The 19,251-nt window shown below is 41.6% G+C and overlaps 1 protein-coding gene across 16 annotated transcripts in view; it reads right to left on the bottom strand.

The window, feature by feature from the left end:
- Nucleotides 1-19,251, bottom strand: part of TTLL5 (tubulin tyrosine ligase like 5) — a 282,100-nt gene that overhangs the window by 210,664 nt on the left and 52,185 nt on the right. For all 16 annotated transcript variants that reach the window (XM_053224740.1, XM_053224738.1, XM_053224742.1 and 13 more), the window contains exons 10-15: nucleotides 17,168-17,269; nucleotides 15,188-15,279; nucleotides 14,048-14,155; nucleotides 3,611-3,692; nucleotides 1,957-2,018; nucleotides 712-806 (exon numbers count right to left, since the gene is read on the bottom strand). In XM_053224740.1, coding sequence (XP_053080715.1) covers nucleotides 712-806; nucleotides 1,957-2,018; nucleotides 3,611-3,692; nucleotides 14,048-14,155; nucleotides 15,188-15,279; nucleotides 17,168-17,269 — 541 coding nt within the window. The remainder of the gene's footprint in view (nucleotides 1-711; nucleotides 807-1,956; nucleotides 2,019-3,610; nucleotides 3,693-14,047; nucleotides 14,156-15,187; nucleotides 15,280-17,167; nucleotides 17,270-19,251) is intronic.

Raw genomic sequence — 19,251 nt, 5'->3', positions numbered from 1 at the left:
TCAATCCAGATGGGAAGACAGGAGGAAGGTAGACCTTTTAGATAAGAAGAAATGTTAAAGGCAAAGAACAGAAGTGGAAACTAGCCAGGTCTAGACAGGCAGCGATGGGTTCGATGACAGACAGAACGATGAGCTGATTGGCTTAACTGAAACACAAATGCAGAGGACACAAAGCCTGGAGCGATGCCCGATCAAGTGATGTTTTCAGACAGACAGGCACAGCGGATGGTAGGCATTTATCTCATTTAACCTCAATTAACACCTCACGATCGCTGAGGCTCCTTTTGAAGAGAATCACTTGTAGAGAAGACGTTATTTCAATCGAGCATCTTCTTTACAAAGCTAGCCTGAAGATCAAAAAGAATGTAGCGGAATAATGACTAGGAAGCTGTAGGCTCCCTCTCTGCGCCTTGTTTATGAGCCTATCAGTTGGATGAAAAAAGCAGGGGATTCTTAAAAAGAAAAAGAAAAAAGGAGAGATACTGAAAAAAGAAGGCGAAAGAAAAGAAGAACAAAAAGCAGAGAAGAAGTTGGTTTAAAAGCATATGCTATTAGCCACAGCTGAATCTAACAGCCTCCTGTCTGGAATGATTCCCAAATTTTCCTGCTCTTAAGTGACCTCACCCCCATAGTGCTTCGGCTCACTCGTTTACTTCAGCTACCACTTTCCAATAGGCCTTGACTGGGCTCCCTGCTGCTGAATTTGCTTACCTGAGGTTTCTGGAAAGGGTTTCGCCTGGAAGACTCAAAGGTGGGATAAACTGGCCGGGTTGATGCCCGCTGGGCAGGGTCCTGGCACACAAATCCTGAATGGGGAATGGGAAACATTAAAACCCGCCATTTTCCACGAAATTAGCAGGTTTAACTGCACCTTTTCTTTAGCTATACAAACTCAGTTGCACTGTCATAAATCCTCAGGAGGAACAGGCATGGCTCTCTCATACACACAATCCACTTGAACTCCAAACCACCGAAACTGGACAGGACAAGAATGGAAAATATGCAGATAAATCAACCTTCCTTGTTGGGGAGCTGAATCTGATTGAAAAAATAGATGTGGATTGCTGATGTGCTTCAGAGTAAAAGTGCAAACCACCATTTAAAAACACACAGTTGCTTATAAAAACAAATTATTTTAGAGTAGCTTCCTAGAGGGTGATTGGAAAATAATGTTGTTTTTACTGGGAGAATCCAGAAGCAAGTGAGGATTCCTGTCCTATTACAAGATCTACTTCTGGAACTGCCAAAGGTGGTCTATTGGCACCTTTCCAAAGTAGGCTTCTTAGATTATCTATGATAGGCTTAAGAAATTAGGTGTGAGCTCCTTTCACTTCCTAAAAAGAAGCAGATTCCCATCCAAGGAGTCTAGAGTAGCTAAGGTTTACTGCATTTGCTGGTACACCAAGTAACTAGTTCATTTCAGATATATTTTGTCAGGCCTTTTTAGAGCACTTCAAAAACAACAAACCCACAATATACCCACCTGACAGCCCATCTCCATTTCAAAGTTTTGACTTATCTACTCAAAAAGGGATTTCTTTCCCGGGCTGCCTTTAGTTCTAAGTACTACAGAAGGGAGCATGCTGACACCAGCAGAGGCCGTCTAATGGAAATATATAGCCAGTCTCCTTTGTAACAAATCTTCTTCAGTGAGTTGCACTCCCCTCGGCTCGGAGAAAAATAGACTTTCTCCAGACCTTTGCTTAATTCTCTTCCTTGGCCCATAATTCCTGTTCCCCAGGAATTAGGTCTCAGCCCTAGTTGTGGTTCAGCCTCAGGACAGGACGGAGCCAGGGGGAGCAGGAACATAGAAGCGCTTGCCTGAAAATATAATTTTTCAGTACAAAACATTCAGCATGGCTTAGGAACTGCCAGTCATTAACACCTAGGAGGCTTGACAAAAATGGATGCTCTGGTTAACTTTTATGTGAGCCTTCAGAAAACGCTACTACTCACCTACAACAGTGAACATGTCTGAAATCATACTGGCTTTAATCTTTAGGTCCAGAGGTGCGTCACTGATAGAACAGAGAAAGAAAGGGCAATCAATGTTATAGACGAACAGAATAGCTCCTCCTCATGAGCCCCAATATAGCAGAGTTTCCAAATGTCGATGAGAAGCAACACAATAAAGCACATCAAATCCAGGGAAAAAGAAAAAGAAGTCTGGGCAAAAATACTAGAAATAAAAGCCCACTGCCAACCTCATCCCCTGTAAGGCAGGTCCAGCAGCAAAGCTGGTTCCCTGACAGGCAATCTTTTTATCCCAGCAGGTCTTGTGCAAATCAAATTGTGAACAAGTCAAGAATACTGCTTCATTATCACTGTGGATTTTAGAGATTTAGCCTTTTAATATGTTCTTTTATAAGTATGCCCATCATTCAAATTATTTTTTACTGCTGCAATAGTCAAATCACATTCACAAGCAAGAGAAGAAACTGGGGTAATCTTTGCACTTTTTTTAAGCCTTCATTTTCTGTTCTAAATCAATCTTTTTAAGCTTGTAGGCTTGCAAACGAAGGCAGAAAAATACAAGTTATACCAAAATATCACCAGATGATGCAGCAGGAACCCACATGGAAACAGAAACAATATGAACTAAAAGCTGGAAGCCTCCCTGTGGCAGTGACTGCCACGCTGGCTTTGGTGTTGAGGTGTTCCTCCATGAACCGGATTACTTTGGCTGCTGGACCAATGCATCATTCTGGGGATCTCTAACATTGTATGGTGCACCTTGCTGAGCAATCTGCAAAGAGGTGATTTAACATAAGAGGAGCCCAACATCTGAATCATCTGTAACATCTAGTTCTATACCTTACTATTGGGGTTAAGCCAAATTCCCACCCCATGAAGTAGTCAATCTGTCTTTATTTGATTACTTGGCATTTTGCCAACATCTTTCATCCTTAAAAATGCAGCCACTGGGTGGTCTCCAGCATAAATCTCTAGCGTTCTCTAGCTGTTTAGAGAAGCGTACAGCTGACAGAAACTCTGGCTACTGCTGCAGATACAAGCACAGTCTTCTCTGGTTTTAAAAAATAGGTTTCTTTCCTTCTTTTAAACAATAGGTAGGTTACAAAAATTGTAAGATTGTTTGAAGTTTTTTTGAGTCTAATCTTAGATGAATACCAGAACACAGATGATAAAAGGACCAAATATCATACCCACTACCCTAGACCCAACTCTATACCTTTATAGTATATGCGGATTTGAGTCTGTGCAAACCTGTAGCAATAAAGGAAATATAATACCTTATGCATTTCTTTAGCCTTAGCAGAACACCTACAAAGTTTTAAAACAAGAGAGAGAGGGCGAGAGAGGGAGAACTGGAAATAAAAAGGTTCACAAGAAGCATCCGTTGGAAGCTCAAGAAGACAGTAAACATAGATCACAAATCGACTATAGTAAGATAGGGATTCATGTTGCCATCTGGACTTTAACCATGTGTCACAAATCCCTCAAATTTAGAAATTCTAGTCATTTCTATCTAATAACTAGGGTTAAAAAAAAAAATCTTGTGCCAAGAGAAATGACCAAAAAAAAAAAAAAGTATTTTAGTGTTACTCGTTGAAGGTCTGTCCTTTTCTAGTTGATGGAACAGACTACTTACCAGGCCAAAGAAGGAGAGAGATTTACTTCCAACAACCATGGCTTCAGAGTAGAATCTATGAGCACATCAAAGCCATAGAGTTCTAGAAATACAACATAACACAATACACAAGATCATTTTCTATGTCACAACTAAATAAAGATCCTAGAAGACTGAATCCAATCAACCCCCACCAGACGCCTAGAAATTTGGTGAGTATAAGTAATGAGTGGAAGTAGGAGCAGAGCATCTTTCAAGTTCCAGAGAAATTAATCAAGCTCTAGAGATGAGACAATGTTATAAAATTCCACTTTTTATCATCCACTCTATTGACATTCCTGAGCTCTACACAGAAAGTGACCCGACCTCTAAAAGTTAGCAAGCATGATTCTGCTGTGCTTATGGGTTAAAAAAAAAAAAAGTGTTGGGAGCAGGAATGTAACAAGTGCATTGAACATCAATGATACTTTAGGTTTGTTCTGGATTGTCCTCCTATCATATTCTGAAAACAGAAAAATCTACTGAAGGACTCTCTCTAGGGCCCTTCCAATGCATTTTCCTAAACCAAGATCTTGCTTTGGCAGCCTAGATTAAGAAGAAATCTGAGTGTAAAATACATTTATTCTTCCCCTCTCCTATGGTTTCAGTTTCCCTTTGAAGACAGAAAATACACTGGCTCAACATAGAAAGACAGAAGACTGTGACGAGCCACCCTGCACCACTAATATTATTAAAAAGGGAGGGAGCCAGAGACCAAATTTCCATGGTTTCTGGTTCTTTACTGATTCTTTCCCTAACTCCTCAACTGTTGCAAAAAGCAAAGCAAGAACCTTTTCTCCCAGGATGCAGGGATAATATGACACTAATTATGGAAACTCAGCTAGCAGCCTTTACTATTATTATTATTATTATTATTATTAATGAGACCCTCTCCACAGTCCTCTTTGGTATACATATATGAAATATATCTGACTTTCAGAAGATCCACTCATTCTCGAACTTCCTACTCCGTGTCCCTCAAATAATCTACATCTTCCTACCAAGAGAAAAGATGAGCTTCCTTTCAGTTCAGTCAGAGGTCACGGGCCACAGCTCACATCTACAGAACACATCCAGGTATCTTCCAGAAACTCATTTTGAAACAAACGTCTTTACTTCAAAAAGGATTCTCCCATTCCTCAATACTCTCAATAACATAGAAAAATAAATGTAAATTTCTAAAAAAAGACGGTGCCACAGATGGTCTTTTGAACACAGAAAATCTGCTATGGGACCAAGAATCCTAGAAGGGGAATCTGGAGACCTGGATCCTTCTCAGGACTCTACCATTTATTCACTGAGGAACTTGGAGAAGTCATTTCTCTGTCTGATATTTCTTTCGCATTGTTTCACCCCTCGGATCTTCTCTATTAATCACCATCTCTCAATACCTGTGTGCTCTATAAACCTATATCCAGAATCCCTATTTATGCAGTACAGATTCAGGTAGGCATCATATTTGAATTTTTCTCTCGGGAAAAGTTGCCATGAAAAGTTGCCATTCTTCTGAATATTTTACCTAATCTTCAATCATCCCACAGAATATTCCCCTTTCAATCTGAAAAAAAGAGTCTACATAAGGCACTGAAAAAGGAAGACTTAATTGCAAAATCCACAAGTCCATGTTAACATTACACAAGCAGTAGCACAGGATTCAACTATTTCATAAAATGCTAATATTATTAATAATAATGGCACAAGGAACAGGGTAAGAATGACTGAAGCACATGTTGACCAGCTCTGCAGAATGAACCCAGATTTGCAGAATGAACCACAAATGAAGGAAAACTGAAATCCGAATGAGAATCAATGAGACCCGTTATTTAGACACCTTGCATTAAACAGCCAGCACATTGACTTAACTATTTCCTGAATTAAGAGGCAAATTCCAAGAATCCCAGCAGAAAGGCTGAGAACCAACATTCTGGAAAGTAAGAAAAAATAAAATGAAATAAGCCAAAGAGAGACAACACCCATTCACTGGGCATGCTAAATTTTTACCCAGGTGAATGAAACCCATCAGGGCTAAACAATCGCAAAATCAGTTTTGGATCTAACGGCACCTGTACACGCACGAGGCTTGGATCTACTCCCATTTCAAAGTGGGTGAGTATGTGGTGGCATTACAACACAGTGCAGAGCCCAGCTCACCTGAGGAGCTGGAAGTGGGAGGGTGGTAAATGGAGTGAAAAGAGGGCATTTGTATCAGGTTGACCTCTTCCAATAATCAACTCAGCTTAAGAAAAATAATTTCGGTCTTTGGCAGGCTACAAAAGTCCTCATAATGACCCTTTTAACTTATGATCGGTCTTTTCTACGGACATGAAAGATTTTAAAAGGTAAGAAGTATGCTGTCCTGAGAATAGTAAACTTCCCCTTTTAATACCGTGTGTTTTAGCAGCAGGGTCTAGAATTTCAAAAACTCAGTGTCCAGGATGAGATACACCAAGTGTTCCTGTCACTAAAGGGTGCGGGCAAGCTAGGCTTTGCCCACTCTGAGAACTACGTTCTTTGTTCTTCTGTGTGGTCCCCATCATAACAGAAAAGCAAGTATTTTCAAAGGACTGGTGCTACCACCTCGATCAACAATGTTTCCTTAGGAAAATTTCCTTTCATGAGACGTATTTCCTTCAGCCCCCAGCCAAATCCAAACAAACTTGAGAATTATATGTGTGACTAGTAAGAAACAGCTTGACTCCATCACCACTTCACATTCGTGTCCTTATCTCCCCACTTCTTGAATGCAGCTTCCTGAAGAAGCAATCTACACTTAGCTGCCTTAACCTTCTTAATGCCTGTTCGTTCTCCAAGCCATAAGAATTTGCTTTTGCTCCCGCTGTCTAAAGCAGTAACTGTTCTCACTGTGATCAACAAAGACCACCTTACTGCTAAGCCCAAACATCTGAAACTGTTGACCACCCCTTACTTATTGGAACTTTCTTCTCCCTTGGTTCCGGGACACTGCTCTCTTCTGATTCTCCTCCTCTTTTCACTCCTTCTCTTCTGCCCAGCTATTCACTGGCAGGTTTGCTCAGGGTGGCATCCTCAGGGCTCTTTCCTTCTCAATTCTACTTCTCTTCGATCTCATGTATTCTCATGGCTGCAATTAACATTATGATGATGACATTCAAATCTCTATCTTTAGTCAAGTGTCTCCTGAATACCAAATCCATAACTCCACAACTGCCTTCTACACAACTTCACTAGGATATCCCAGGAGCATTCAACACTCAACAAAATATAACTCGTTATATTTCCCCAAACCTGTTTGGCTTCCCATTATTCTTCACCTTGGAAAATGGTGGCGTGATCCACCAGTCTCCAAAGCTAGAAACACTCTCTTCACCACCTCCCAAAACCTACACACTACCAGACCTCTTCTCCATTTCTCTTTAATCCAGGCTTCTACATTCTCTTTTGAGATGTAACTTACATATAATGAAAGAGACAGATCTTAAGTGTACAACTTGATGAGACTTGATAACTGGATACATCCACGTAATCCACACTCATATCGACCCACAGAGAACATTTCCATCATCCCAGAAAGATCCCTCATGCCCCTTCCTGGTAAACACCCTGCTTCCCCTCATCGTACCCCTGGATAATCACTATTCTTATTTCTTTCACCATAGATTCATTGTCCGTTCTAGAATGGCATATAAATGGGAGCATACAGTATATACTTTTTTGAGTCTGGCTTCTTTCAATCAGCATTTTTGAGGTTCATCCACCTATGACTGTTTCTTGTTTTAAAACAAGTTTGTGAAAATAAAACTACTATATCACTTACATACAACAAAATTCACCCTTTTAAATTACAGTTCGATGAGTTTTGACAAATGTATGTAGTCATGTAACCACCACCACAATTAAGATATGGAACAATTCTACCACAGACACGCCAGTGCTCCCCTTTCCAGTCAATTCTCACTCCCCATCCCCCCAGCGACCACTGATCTGATCTCTGCCTTTTCCAGAAAGTCAAATAAAGGAAATCATTCAGATGAACCTTTGAGAGCGGCTTCTTTCACTTAGAAGTGTGCTTTTGAGATTTATCTATGTTTTTACGTATCAACAGTGTAGTTCATTCCTTTTACTGCTGTGTAGGATCCTATGTTCTGGATATACCACAACTTGTTTATCCATTCAACAGTTCACAGACATTTGGGCCGCTTCCAATTTTTGGCGGCTATGAACAAAGGTGCTATAAACCTTTATATCCAGGTATCTGTGTGAACACATAACATTCTTTGTCTTGGGGAAACACCTACAAGTGGGACTGCTGGATCACGTGGTTAAGTGTACATTATCACCACAGACTTCTTACTTCCCATTCGTTTCCCTAGGGCTAGTCTCTCCCCACTGCAGTCCATTCTCCACATGCCCGTCGGAATTTCTAAGACATAAATCTAATGGTCAGATAGAGATAGGCTGTGAACTGGCCCAACAACAGATACTTGACGTCAGGTGGTACTTGAAGGGTTTTAAATTCGTCACTTCTAGCCATGGTGTACACCATTCCCTTTGTTGTTACTCTGTCATCCAAAGCTTTGGGTCAAATCACGATAAAAGTTAAGGAGAGTAATAACAATCTTATCGCCCTCCCGCTCAAAACACTCCAGTCGCTGCCTGCTGTCTCCAGGAGGAATTTACACGTCAGTCCTCTAGAACGGGGCTCCAATCTGCTTCCGTGACCTCAACTCCTGCCGCCCCAGCCTATGCAGGCCGCATCCAGTCACACTGAGCTTCTATGTCACAAACTGCCATATTCTGCCTTGACATGACGCTGTGCATGTTGTATTCCTTCTGGTAGACATGGCTTCCCCTGGGCATTGCTGATAGCTCTTGTGTGTTCCTAGAGCACCTGAGTCACTCTACTGCCCGTACCGCTTTTGTGATCTCCTGCCTGTTCCTCCCCACCACCTGAGGGCAGGGCCATGTCTTACCCATCGTTATACTACAAGCAGCCTGCACCATAAAAGGCACCTAGGAAGCAGTCAAGAAATACTAAAAGAAAGATAAAGAAATGAGAAGAAGAAAGAGGAAAAAAAAAAAGTAAGTGAAAAGCATTTGACAATTAAATTTTTTATTTTTTTTAATTTTTAAAAATGTTTTCATTTATTTTTGAGACAGAAAGAGACGGAGCATGAGCAGGAGAGGGGCAGAGAGAGAGGGAGACACCGAATCTGAAGCAGGCTCCAGGCTCTGAGCTGTCAGCACAGAGCCCGACGCGGGGCTCGAACTCACGGACTGTGAGATCATGACCTGAGCCGAAGTCGGATGGTTAACCCACTGAGCCACCCAGGCGCCCCTATTTTTTGATTTAAATTCAGTTAGTTAACATACAGTGTAGTCTTGGCTTCAGGAGTAGAAATTTTTCAAAAAGACAAGTAATTTGCAGTTACTCCCCCAAAATAACCCTGGCCACAAGACTTGAAATATTCATAATAAAGCTTACCAACCACAAGGACAATAAGAGACATTCCTATTAAGGTTTTTACATATTAAGACATATTAGGAAAAAACTTGATAAAAGGTGGTCTAGGAAGGGAGGAAGAAAAAAGATTTGATAGAGAAAATAATAACGCATCCAAGGGCTAACAGATGACTAAACATGGCACACCACTAATTGTGAAATCAATCCACTAACCCTCCCCAGAAATAAAGTCCCAGCTGGAGCCGTAATCCTGAGGCAGTGGAAAGTGCTGACATTAGCCAGTCCACACTGCCAGTCAAATGCTATTGTATAAAGGAAATTCTTTTTACCTTGGCTTTGGATTTGAGTTGCAAACCTAAGGAGGAAGTCTTTATCTGGGGTCCAGAAGGAGAATTTGGAAAAAAACAGATCAAGATCCCACAGGAAAATGAACTAAATAAAAGAAAAAGCCCAGAGCCAATTTGTTAACTAGTCCAATAAATCAATATGGTATCTGGCTACCATATGTAAAGGTAGATTTGAAAGGAGTATCTAGGATTCAGGACTGCTGATTAGAGCCGAAGAGTGCCTTTTGCAGGCCTGATCTGCTAGAAAGAATGATATCATTTTTCCTGAGATCTAGTTACAGGAGAGCAGAAGGAGAATCCAGGATATGGGGCATGCCAAAAGTGGCTGGGCTCATCAGAACTTGTCTTTATGTGAGTGGAGAAAGGGCCAAAGAGACCTGGATCCCAAACCTGGCTTGGCCATTTGTTAGCTGCACAACCTAGCATAAGTTATTTGACCTTTCCAGATCTTTTTTCCTTGCTATAAAACATGGGTAATAAATACCAACAAAACTCTGTTAACAGGGCTAAAGGGAATAACCAAGGAAAAGTGCTTAACAACCGGTAGGTACTTTCTCCCGAGTTACTTTCTACGGTAACTTCTCTTCCCACCTGAACAGGAGCATGGGCTAAACCAGAAAGTGAACTGTTTGCTGACTTTCACTACGATGTTGGTGGTGGTGGTCAAGTAGTTTACGTAACTGAGGAATGTATGCTGCCCACTTTCCTTCCTTCAACAAATATTTATGGACACCCACCCTTTGAGAATGTCGGCTTACCCTGCAAAATGGTCTAGCACAACAGCAGTGAAAAGCCAAACCAGCGCTCATTCAACAAAGAGGTGTACTGAGCATGGACTGTCCTGAGCAAAGATGCTAGCGGTCTCTGACCTAAACAAAGCCAGCCTTGCCAGCTCTCCAAGTGGCACGGACAGCTGGCCCAGAGGATCCCAGGCTGGAGAGGGCCGGGGTCTTAGCCTGTCACTTCAGCCATCCTCACACACATAGATAAAACTGCCGTCAGCAGCAGCATCTGTAAAGGACAGCTAACATCCTGTTGCTTTGGGCTGTTTTTCTCCAACTGGTCAAAAAAGCCGTTCTCCTTGCCAGTTATGTCACAGTGCCAATTTCCTAAGCACGTTTAAAGGGTGGCTGTTTACGCATATATTTCACATGGTACCATATTTTTACAATCTTGAGGGCAGTAAAAATTAGATTGCCAGCAATCTATTTTATTGGGAGGGGCATCAAAAACTCTGTAAATCAAGAGTACAAGGAATGATCAAGGTGACCTGCCTGCCAACCATCTTGTGGGCCCCTGCCCTCCAGGCCAGGTCTCTTTCATGTGGGCTCTTCTACTCGTGAGCCCTGGAACCAAGGGCAAGGCTCTTAGTTTCTCAGGCCCCAACTTCTTTATATGGACTAATTGTTCTCTGGGGTCCTTTCCAGATGTACAAATCTATGAGAAGGCATTACATGGCTAAGTTTCAAGTAGTTTATGAAGGTTACTAAGTCTACATTGAAATGACAATAATACAATGCAGGTGTGTGTGTGTGTGTGTGTGTGTGTGTGTGTATACATACATGTGTGTATATATATCATCCCATGTAAAATCTGGTTTGAGAGGAATAATTGCTTATAATCTATGCCTTGCACAGAGCAGGGACTGAAAATAAGTTAAATGCATAAATAAACAAATGAATGGGAATATTAGAAGTACCTAAAAGCACAGTTGGGCATCACAGGTGGTGGAGCAGGAAAGAATTCATGAGACAGAAACACTTAGATAGTACTGGAATGCTCCTGGCCAACATTCATAATGTGTAAGGGCGAAACAACTAAAAGAATATGGTGAACCCCACCACTGGACTACTGGCTTCCTCTAAAAGCACCAATGCTCTGTGTAAGCCAAATTCTTCTGGGAAGCTCTCAATTCCTGTTTACTCTAAAACAAATAAGAAAGAAAGAAAAAAAAATGAACAAAACAGTTTTATTCCTTGTAACTCAAATCCCAAGGGAAGTTAGTAGGAGTAAGTGGGAGCCTGAGAGACTCACACAAATATACGCACACATACAAAATCATACCTGATGGGGGGGGGAGGTTAACGAAGCACACAAAATCCCAGGGCCGACAGGAAGTGGAATTAGAACCACAAAAGCCAAGAAGACAGTCAACAACTTAAAAAACTCCAGATGCACTCACTTTATTAAAACGGAATAAAAGCAAAGAGGAGGAAAGGAGACCCACAGATGATGAAATGGACTTGGGGGTATTTCACTGAGTCAGGGAAAGTCACTGCTTATTTCATATTAGAATCTCTACTGCCATTAAGTTCCGGAAATTCTCAAAGAGAATTTGTTCAAAAAGAGCAAAGATTTTTATACGAAGAAATTAAGCTTCGTATAAGAGCCAAGTAGATGTGGAAAAGAAACCTTAGTTTTTTAATCCAATGAGGTTTTTGAAGTTGGAAGATATGTTCTATACACCCCTTCTTCAAGCAGTTTATAATTAACGCTAAGAGCTCTAGGCCCTTACCAAACCAGATCTACTAAGAAGCTTACTATCAGGCCACCAAAAGGCAATTAAAGCAAGTACCAATGTTCAATAAACATTTCTTGAACATCTCCTAAGAGCAAAAAACCACTATGCACAAGAGGAGCAGAAACTAGGGAGACGGTGCTGCTGTCTACAGGGAGCTTCCAGTCCAGGAGGGGAGACAGACACATAAATGGGTGCCAGATGACAATCAGGTACCACTGCAGATTATGCATGGGAAGCTGCGGGTGGAGGGGGCTAACTCAGACTGGAACACTTAGGAAAAACTTCACCACAGAAATGACACTTGACTTCATCTTGAAAAGATGGCGGTGATCTATTAAGTAAAGGAACACGAGGGAAAGATTCCAGATGCAGGATAAAGCAGGTGCAAAGGGCAGAGGCGAAGGGAAGGACCTGGCAGGTCCAGGGAGTCAGTGTAAGGTGTGGTTTGGCCACAAGAGGATGAGAGGGGAAGGGGAGACAGAGAGAGACTACTGACAATCGAGAAGTTAAGCTCGGAGACGACCAGGGAAGCACATGTGTAAACAAAACGTCACAATATGAGAGGAAAAGAACACAACAGAACAGCATGAGAGAGGAGGCACAACAGCGCATTTTGTTAAGCAAGGGTTCCTAGAAGAGGCAACGTCAAGCTTAGTCTGAGAATACAAACAGGAGTGTGCCAGGCAGACAGGACCGAAGAATTTATACCGAGGCACAAAGGCATGGAGTGCTCAGTGGTAGAGCTGGATTATAAGGTGTAAGAGGAGAAACTGAATTCTAGAAAATTGAGCTGTGGTCCGGTACTTAGAAGCCTGGAAGTCCTATCAAGTTTCTATTGACTAGTTAACCCTAAAGAGCCATGTAGGGTTTTAGAGGACATGAACACGTCTGTACTTAGAAAATGTACCACAACCTCTCCTTTTCTTATATAATTTCAGGTCTTGGTTTGTCTACGGTCTTCTGTTCCTGGTCTCAACACCTCCCTTTGTTTACTGCCTCTCAAGTACAGACTGTTACGATAATCCGTGAAAGAGATCAAGAATTACTCATTCTAGTTATAAAAATAGCAAAGAAATAATTTCTATTGAGTGCAAATTGAGGACCAGACATTGGGCCAAGTGCTTGGCATACATCATCTCATTTGATCTTCCCGGTATCCTTGGGAGATCGGTACCGTCATTAGTACAATTTTATAATGGAGGAAACAGGACTGGCGTAACTTGCTGAAAATAAGAAAACAAGTAAGGGGTGCAAATGGCTTTCACACTAATTCCGTCCGTCAGGCTCTAAAGTCCATGTTCTTCACTTTCCTGCTACCCTGACTCCCGAGCGAGCCATGACTCTGATATCCTTACTACTGTATTACTTTCATTATCCCCCCAGCAACAACCCTAGTGTGTTTTACTAACAAAGCCTAACACCTGCTGAAAGCCTAGTTGACTTTACAGACACACTGGCAATCACTACACAGTGCACATCCACACAGAAAGCAAAGTGTGCAGGTGTCCTCGGTGCCAGTCATAGCCAGTGGGTCAGTAGGCAACAGGCTTCCTGATCCAGGAGTTGTGAACTGTTTCTTACTCCTTCTCTGTGCAATCAGGGAGTTAAGGGTGGGAGAAGAGGGGAGGGAGGGAGGAAGAGGAGGGGAAAAAAAGGGAGGGGGGGCAGAAACCCACTAGAAAGAAGACTAAAACAAAAAGGAGGAGTCATTGGAAACTGGGAGAAAGCACACACTGGTACCAGCCAGAGCTTCTTGGAACGGTTCCCAGTCTGGCTGCCAAGGGGCTCTGGAATATATTTGTTAGAGCTGGATTCCTGCACAGTCCATTGCAGGCTTTTTCTGATTGCACTCTGACAGAGAGACCCACACTTTAGTTCCAATCCCTGCTTCCCGCACAGAAAGCCTGTGAGTCCTCAGGGGACCTCCAACTAAGCTCACCACTGGCCTCTTAGTAGGACCCTCATATGCCACCTCAGCTTAGAAAGAAAAACCCGCCACACACACACATTCTTACTTCTGTAGAATCACAGAGCCTCTCTACCCCAGGATCCCTTCCCAACTTCCCAAGCCCCTTTTCACACAACATATTAAGCTTCGTGAGTCTCCTTACCAAAACAACTGCTGCGGTGAGGAACAAAGGTTTTACAGGCTGTAGCAATAGCTAGTTCAGCAGAGATTATAGTCTTAATAATCAGGTCTTCCACATGGGCCATCAATGCTACAAAAAAGAAAAAAAGAAGAAGAAGAAGAAGAAGGAAGAGACACTATAATGTACAGAGTAGAAAAACTGGATTCTGGAACACGGTGTGATTGTAAAAGCACATGTGCTCATTCCAAAAAGTCTCCAGGTGGCGGTCTTGCAAATAGGTACTCCAGGAGACGGCATTATCTATGAATAAGGTGACACAGTCAAGAATGTGGGTGCAGGGGTTGTACTGAAGTGGCATCCTATGACAAAAGACAGACATGGAATGGAAAAGAAGCCCTACTTCCCCCTTCTCAGGCTTCTCCATCGCCCTTCCCCTTTGTGGACTGAGCTAAGCCTTCTTGCACACTGTTTCCCATTCTGCTCAAGGCTCAGCCAGTAGTGTCCATTTTGATTCCAAGCCCTGTACTCAGACTTGACACTGCTCATTCCCCAATTCAACATGAATGAGGCAGATTAACTTCGAAAAATTTGAACTCAGGGCCAATATGAAGACAGTACTTCAGTCCGCAGCTCAACATTCAAGAAGGATAAATTCACTTAGGGTTAAAGGACAAAGTTATGCCTTCCAAACTAGAAACAAGAAAAGGGATTGGGGGGGGAGGGGGGCGTCACAGAAAGCCTGTTTTCCATCTTCTATAGGGCAGGAAAAATCAACATCAAGAACAACGACCCTGGGGTGCCTGGATGGCTCAGTTGGTTGAGCGTCCAACTTCGGCTCAGGTCATGATCTCACGGTCTGTGAGTTCGAGCCCCAAGTCAGGCTCTGTGCTGACAGCTCAGAGCCTGGAGCCTGCTTCAGATTCTGTGTCTCCCTCTCTCTCTGCCCCTCCCCGCTCATGCTCTGTCTCTCTCTCTCTCTCTCTCTGTCAAAAATAAATGAACATTAAAAAAAAAATTTAAAAACAAAACAACAAAAAGAACAACGACCCTGTCAGAAGTCTCAGAGACACTACCAGAATTAGAGAGAATGATGCATGCTGAGAGGCACAGTGAGGTTATACAGAAAAAAGAGATCACAAAGGAAAAAGGCCTGGTACTCACCAGTTGTATCTCTACCTTCTTGTTTCAGATACCTAAGCATGGCACTCATGCTCCATTTGTTCCCATAATCCTCCACTTCTGGATCATCACAACTAAAACAAAGGAATGGACCAAAGTCACACATGCAAATAGGCCTGGCTGTAGAAACCAGATTTTTTTTTTTTTTTTTACAAATACTTGTCCTTTTAATCTTCAGGAAAACATTCCCTTTGCGGACCTCCTGCAAAGGTGCTCCCTCCCGCGGTGCTCCCTCAGCACCTATTCTTAGTCCCTTTGTCATATATCCCTTTCTACCACTGGTTTATTTTTTAATGACAATGCATATAGCTTCTCTTATGGGGGGGGCGGGGCAGGGGAAAAGGCAGCAAATTCTTCCTTAAGCAAACGATTATTATGTATCACGAGTGCAAGCAATGTGAGAAAGGATGTAAACAATTTAAGAGTGGCCACGATACATGAACAGAATGACACGTTTGGGGATACTAACCTAGTGTTTGAGGTGAAAGTCATATGAGCCCACAAAACAACTTCTAATCCCATTTTGAGACCAGAACTGAGTCTTGGTTGGCCGGTGAACTAATAGTATAACATTCTATATATTATATATAAGTATAATTATATAAGTATAATTATATATAAGTATAATAGTAGTATAACATTCTAATGAGCTAACCTAGCATGGAACTGCTTTAGCATCTGAAGCAGGCTCTCTCCTCTCTAGTGGTAGCTCTCCACACAGCTTTTCTGGATACCCTCTGAGGTATCGCTGAAGGCAGAATCCGTGAGAGCAACAATAAAATCAGTGAAGTGCCCCACCACCAGAGCAGCAGACTGCCAAATGGGGTACACTGTCATGACTACTGGAAAGGTCTTGCAATCTGGAAAACTGTGTTTTGCAGATGCCCCCTCATTCCCTACCACCACCCCACCACCCACCAGTTGGGTGCATGTCTGCTCATCTTCCAGGGTGAACGGTAGGGTATCTTCAATTCCAAAACACTGGTCACAGGACACTCCGTGAAATCTACACAGCCTTGGCAACTATGCCATCACTTCCAGAGTCCTTTTCTTTCTTTCCTTGGACTTTCTAGACACCTATTTTTAGTCTGAGTAGAAAGTGACTGTTTGGGTTTCTTTTTTATTTTTCCACTTTCTGGCAAAATTATCAGGATGAAAGAAAACAGAGCAGAAGGGATGTTTCCACACAGCTGTGCTGGTACTCCCACTGAATCGTTCTCTGAGATGGCCTCATTTCTTTCTTCATTTAATTTATTCCTAACTCTTCTTCCCTCTGATCATACAAGCATTTATTTTAGAAAATTTTAGGAAATACATAAAAGTGCAGAGAAGAAAACAGAAGTCACCCACCCATAATCTCATCCGCTATAGTTAAGCGCTGTTGACATTTTGGTATATATCCTCCTAGTTTACATTTTCTCTCCCTCAGCAAAAATAAACAGCTTTAGTTATCTTATAGGTTCAAAAAAGAACTTAAACTGAAAGTAGTGTCTGGTAACCTGCTTTTTCCACCTGACAATGTACAGTCATGAACATTCTTCTCTCTGATCTTGTGCGCACATCTCTTGTTATTTCTTAAGGTTAAGTTCCTAGAAATGGAAATGCTGGGTCAAAGGATACCAATATTTTTTAAGCTTTTGATACATTTTGCCAAGTGCTGAAATGACCTCATTTCTTGTCTTCTAAAAAGTTCCATATGCCTATTAAATTCCCACCCCTAAGTCAAGTGAGGAAAGACAGTGAAGACGAAATGTGGGAAGGCCTATTTTGGTAGAGAAAGGGGACGCCGTAACTGGGCAAGCAACGGAGAAGCAATAGCAGATATGCCTCAAAACTACGTTAAACGACAGCTTCCTGTAAGTTCCATGGAGATAAATGGAGTGCAACAAGTTGACTTTCCACATTTCCGGCACCTGCACGTGAAACTGATTTCCTGGCGCTCGGCTCGCATGCAGCCAGTACCTCACATAGTCTCCACTCTTCTTATTCACACTGTAGTTTGTCAGGTGCATGAACTGGTTCCGAATGTTCTTGGCTCCTTGATCATATCGCACGGTTGCAAACCTGATAGAAAAGACACAAGTTAAATGCCAGGAACAGGGGTTCAAGGAAATACAGGCTTGAACTCAGGATCAGTGTGATACTAATAAAAGGAAGGTGACGTCATTAACAGTGAGTGCTTAATAAATGCCCACTCCCATGGTGTTTCATATATAATATGTAATTCATTCCTTAAAGCAATTCTCTGAAGTGGGTAATATTATATCTGATTTTTAGGGTAGACATAAAAACTAAAATGTAACCTGGAAAGATTAAGTAACTTGTCCAAAATCACTTGTCCAAATGGATGTACCACATCTATTCTTGATACAAACCCTCAACAAAGTAGGTTTAGAGGGAACATACCTCAACATAATAAAGGCGGTATATGAAAGACCCACAGCTAATAATCATCCTCAATGGGGAAAAACAGAGCTTTTCCTCTATAGTCAGGAGTAAGACAGAGATGTCTGCTCTTACCACTTTTTCTTCAACGTAGTACTGGAAGTCCTAGCCTCAGCAATCAGACAACACAAAGAAATAAAAGGCATCCAAATCAGCAAGGAAGAAGTCAAACTTCTGCTATTTGCAAATGACATGATACTATAGATAGAAAACCCAAAAGACTTCACCCCAAAACTCCTAGAACCGATCAACGAATTCAGTAAAGTCTCAGGATACAAAATCAACAAACAGAAATCTGTTGCAAAGAATTCTACGTACCAATAATGAAGCAGCAAAGAGAAATTAAGGAATCAATCCCATTTACAATTACACCAAAAACAATAAGATACCTAGGAATAAACCTAATCAAAGAGGTGAAAGACCTATATTCTGAAAACGATAAAACACTGATGAAAGAATTGAAAAGCATCCCATGCTCATGGATTGGAAGACAAATAGTGTTAAAATATCTATACTACCCAAAGCAACCTACACATTTAATGCCATCCCTATCAAAATACCACCAGCAGTTTTCACAAAGCTGGAACAAACAATTCTAAAATTTGTACGGAGCCACAAAAGCTCCCAAGTAGCCAAAGTAATCCTGAGAAAGAAAAGCAAAGCTGGAGGCATCAGAATTTCAGACTTCAAGCTGTATTACAAAGCTGTAATCATCAAAAACAGTATAACACTGGCACAAAAGCAGACACATAGGTCGATGGATCAGAATACAAAACCCAGAAATGAACCCACAATAGCACGGTCAACTCATCTTTGACAAAGCAGGAAAGAATATCCAATGGAAACAATAAGTCTCTTAAACAAACGGTGTTTGGGAAAACTGGACGGCAACATGGTGAATGAAACAGGACCACCTTCTTACACCATACACAAAAAATAAATTCAAAATGGATGAAAGACCTAAATGTGAAACCCGAAACCATCAAAATCCTAGAAGAGAACACAGGCAGTAACTTCTTTGACATCAGCCATAGCAACTTCTAGATACATCTCCTGAGGCAAGGGAAACAAAAGCAAAAATAAACTAGTGGGACTTCATCAAAACAAAAGGCTTCTGTACAGGTAAGGGGAAAAAAGAGAGAGAGAGAGAGAGAGAGAGAGAGAGAGAGAGAGAGAGAGAGAGAGATTAAGGAGTGCACTTGTGATGAGCACCAGGTGATTATGGAAGTGTTGAATCACTATATTGTCCACCTGGAACTAATATTACACTGTACGTTAATTAACCGGAATTTAAATTAAAACTTAAAAAAAAAAAGGAAACAGCATGGCCAGTAACAAAATCAAGGCTGTCCAATTCAAAACGCATGCTCTTAGTCACAATGTTGTTGTCTCTTATACATCTGGTTAAATGTTGAAACAATCATTTCTCCCTAAATTGAATTATTTTCTCACCCACAATATTGCTGTTTGCAAATCTGGCTGTTGTAATAATGTGTTGCATTTCCATACGTAATGTTAAGTTCAAAGAAAACAACTTTAATAAATACATAAATTCCAACCCCCCACCGCCCCCATCACACTGACTCCACAACACATGTTCT

The sequence above is a fragment of the Acinonyx jubatus genome, chromosome B3, assembly GCF_027475565.1.
Source record: "Acinonyx jubatus isolate Ajub_Pintada_27869175 chromosome B3, VMU_Ajub_asm_v1.0, whole genome shotgun sequence".
NCBI classification, from domain to species: Eukaryota; Metazoa; Chordata; class Mammalia; order Carnivora; family Felidae; genus Acinonyx; species Acinonyx jubatus.
This window is presented reverse-complemented; position numbering and strand designations above follow the sequence as displayed.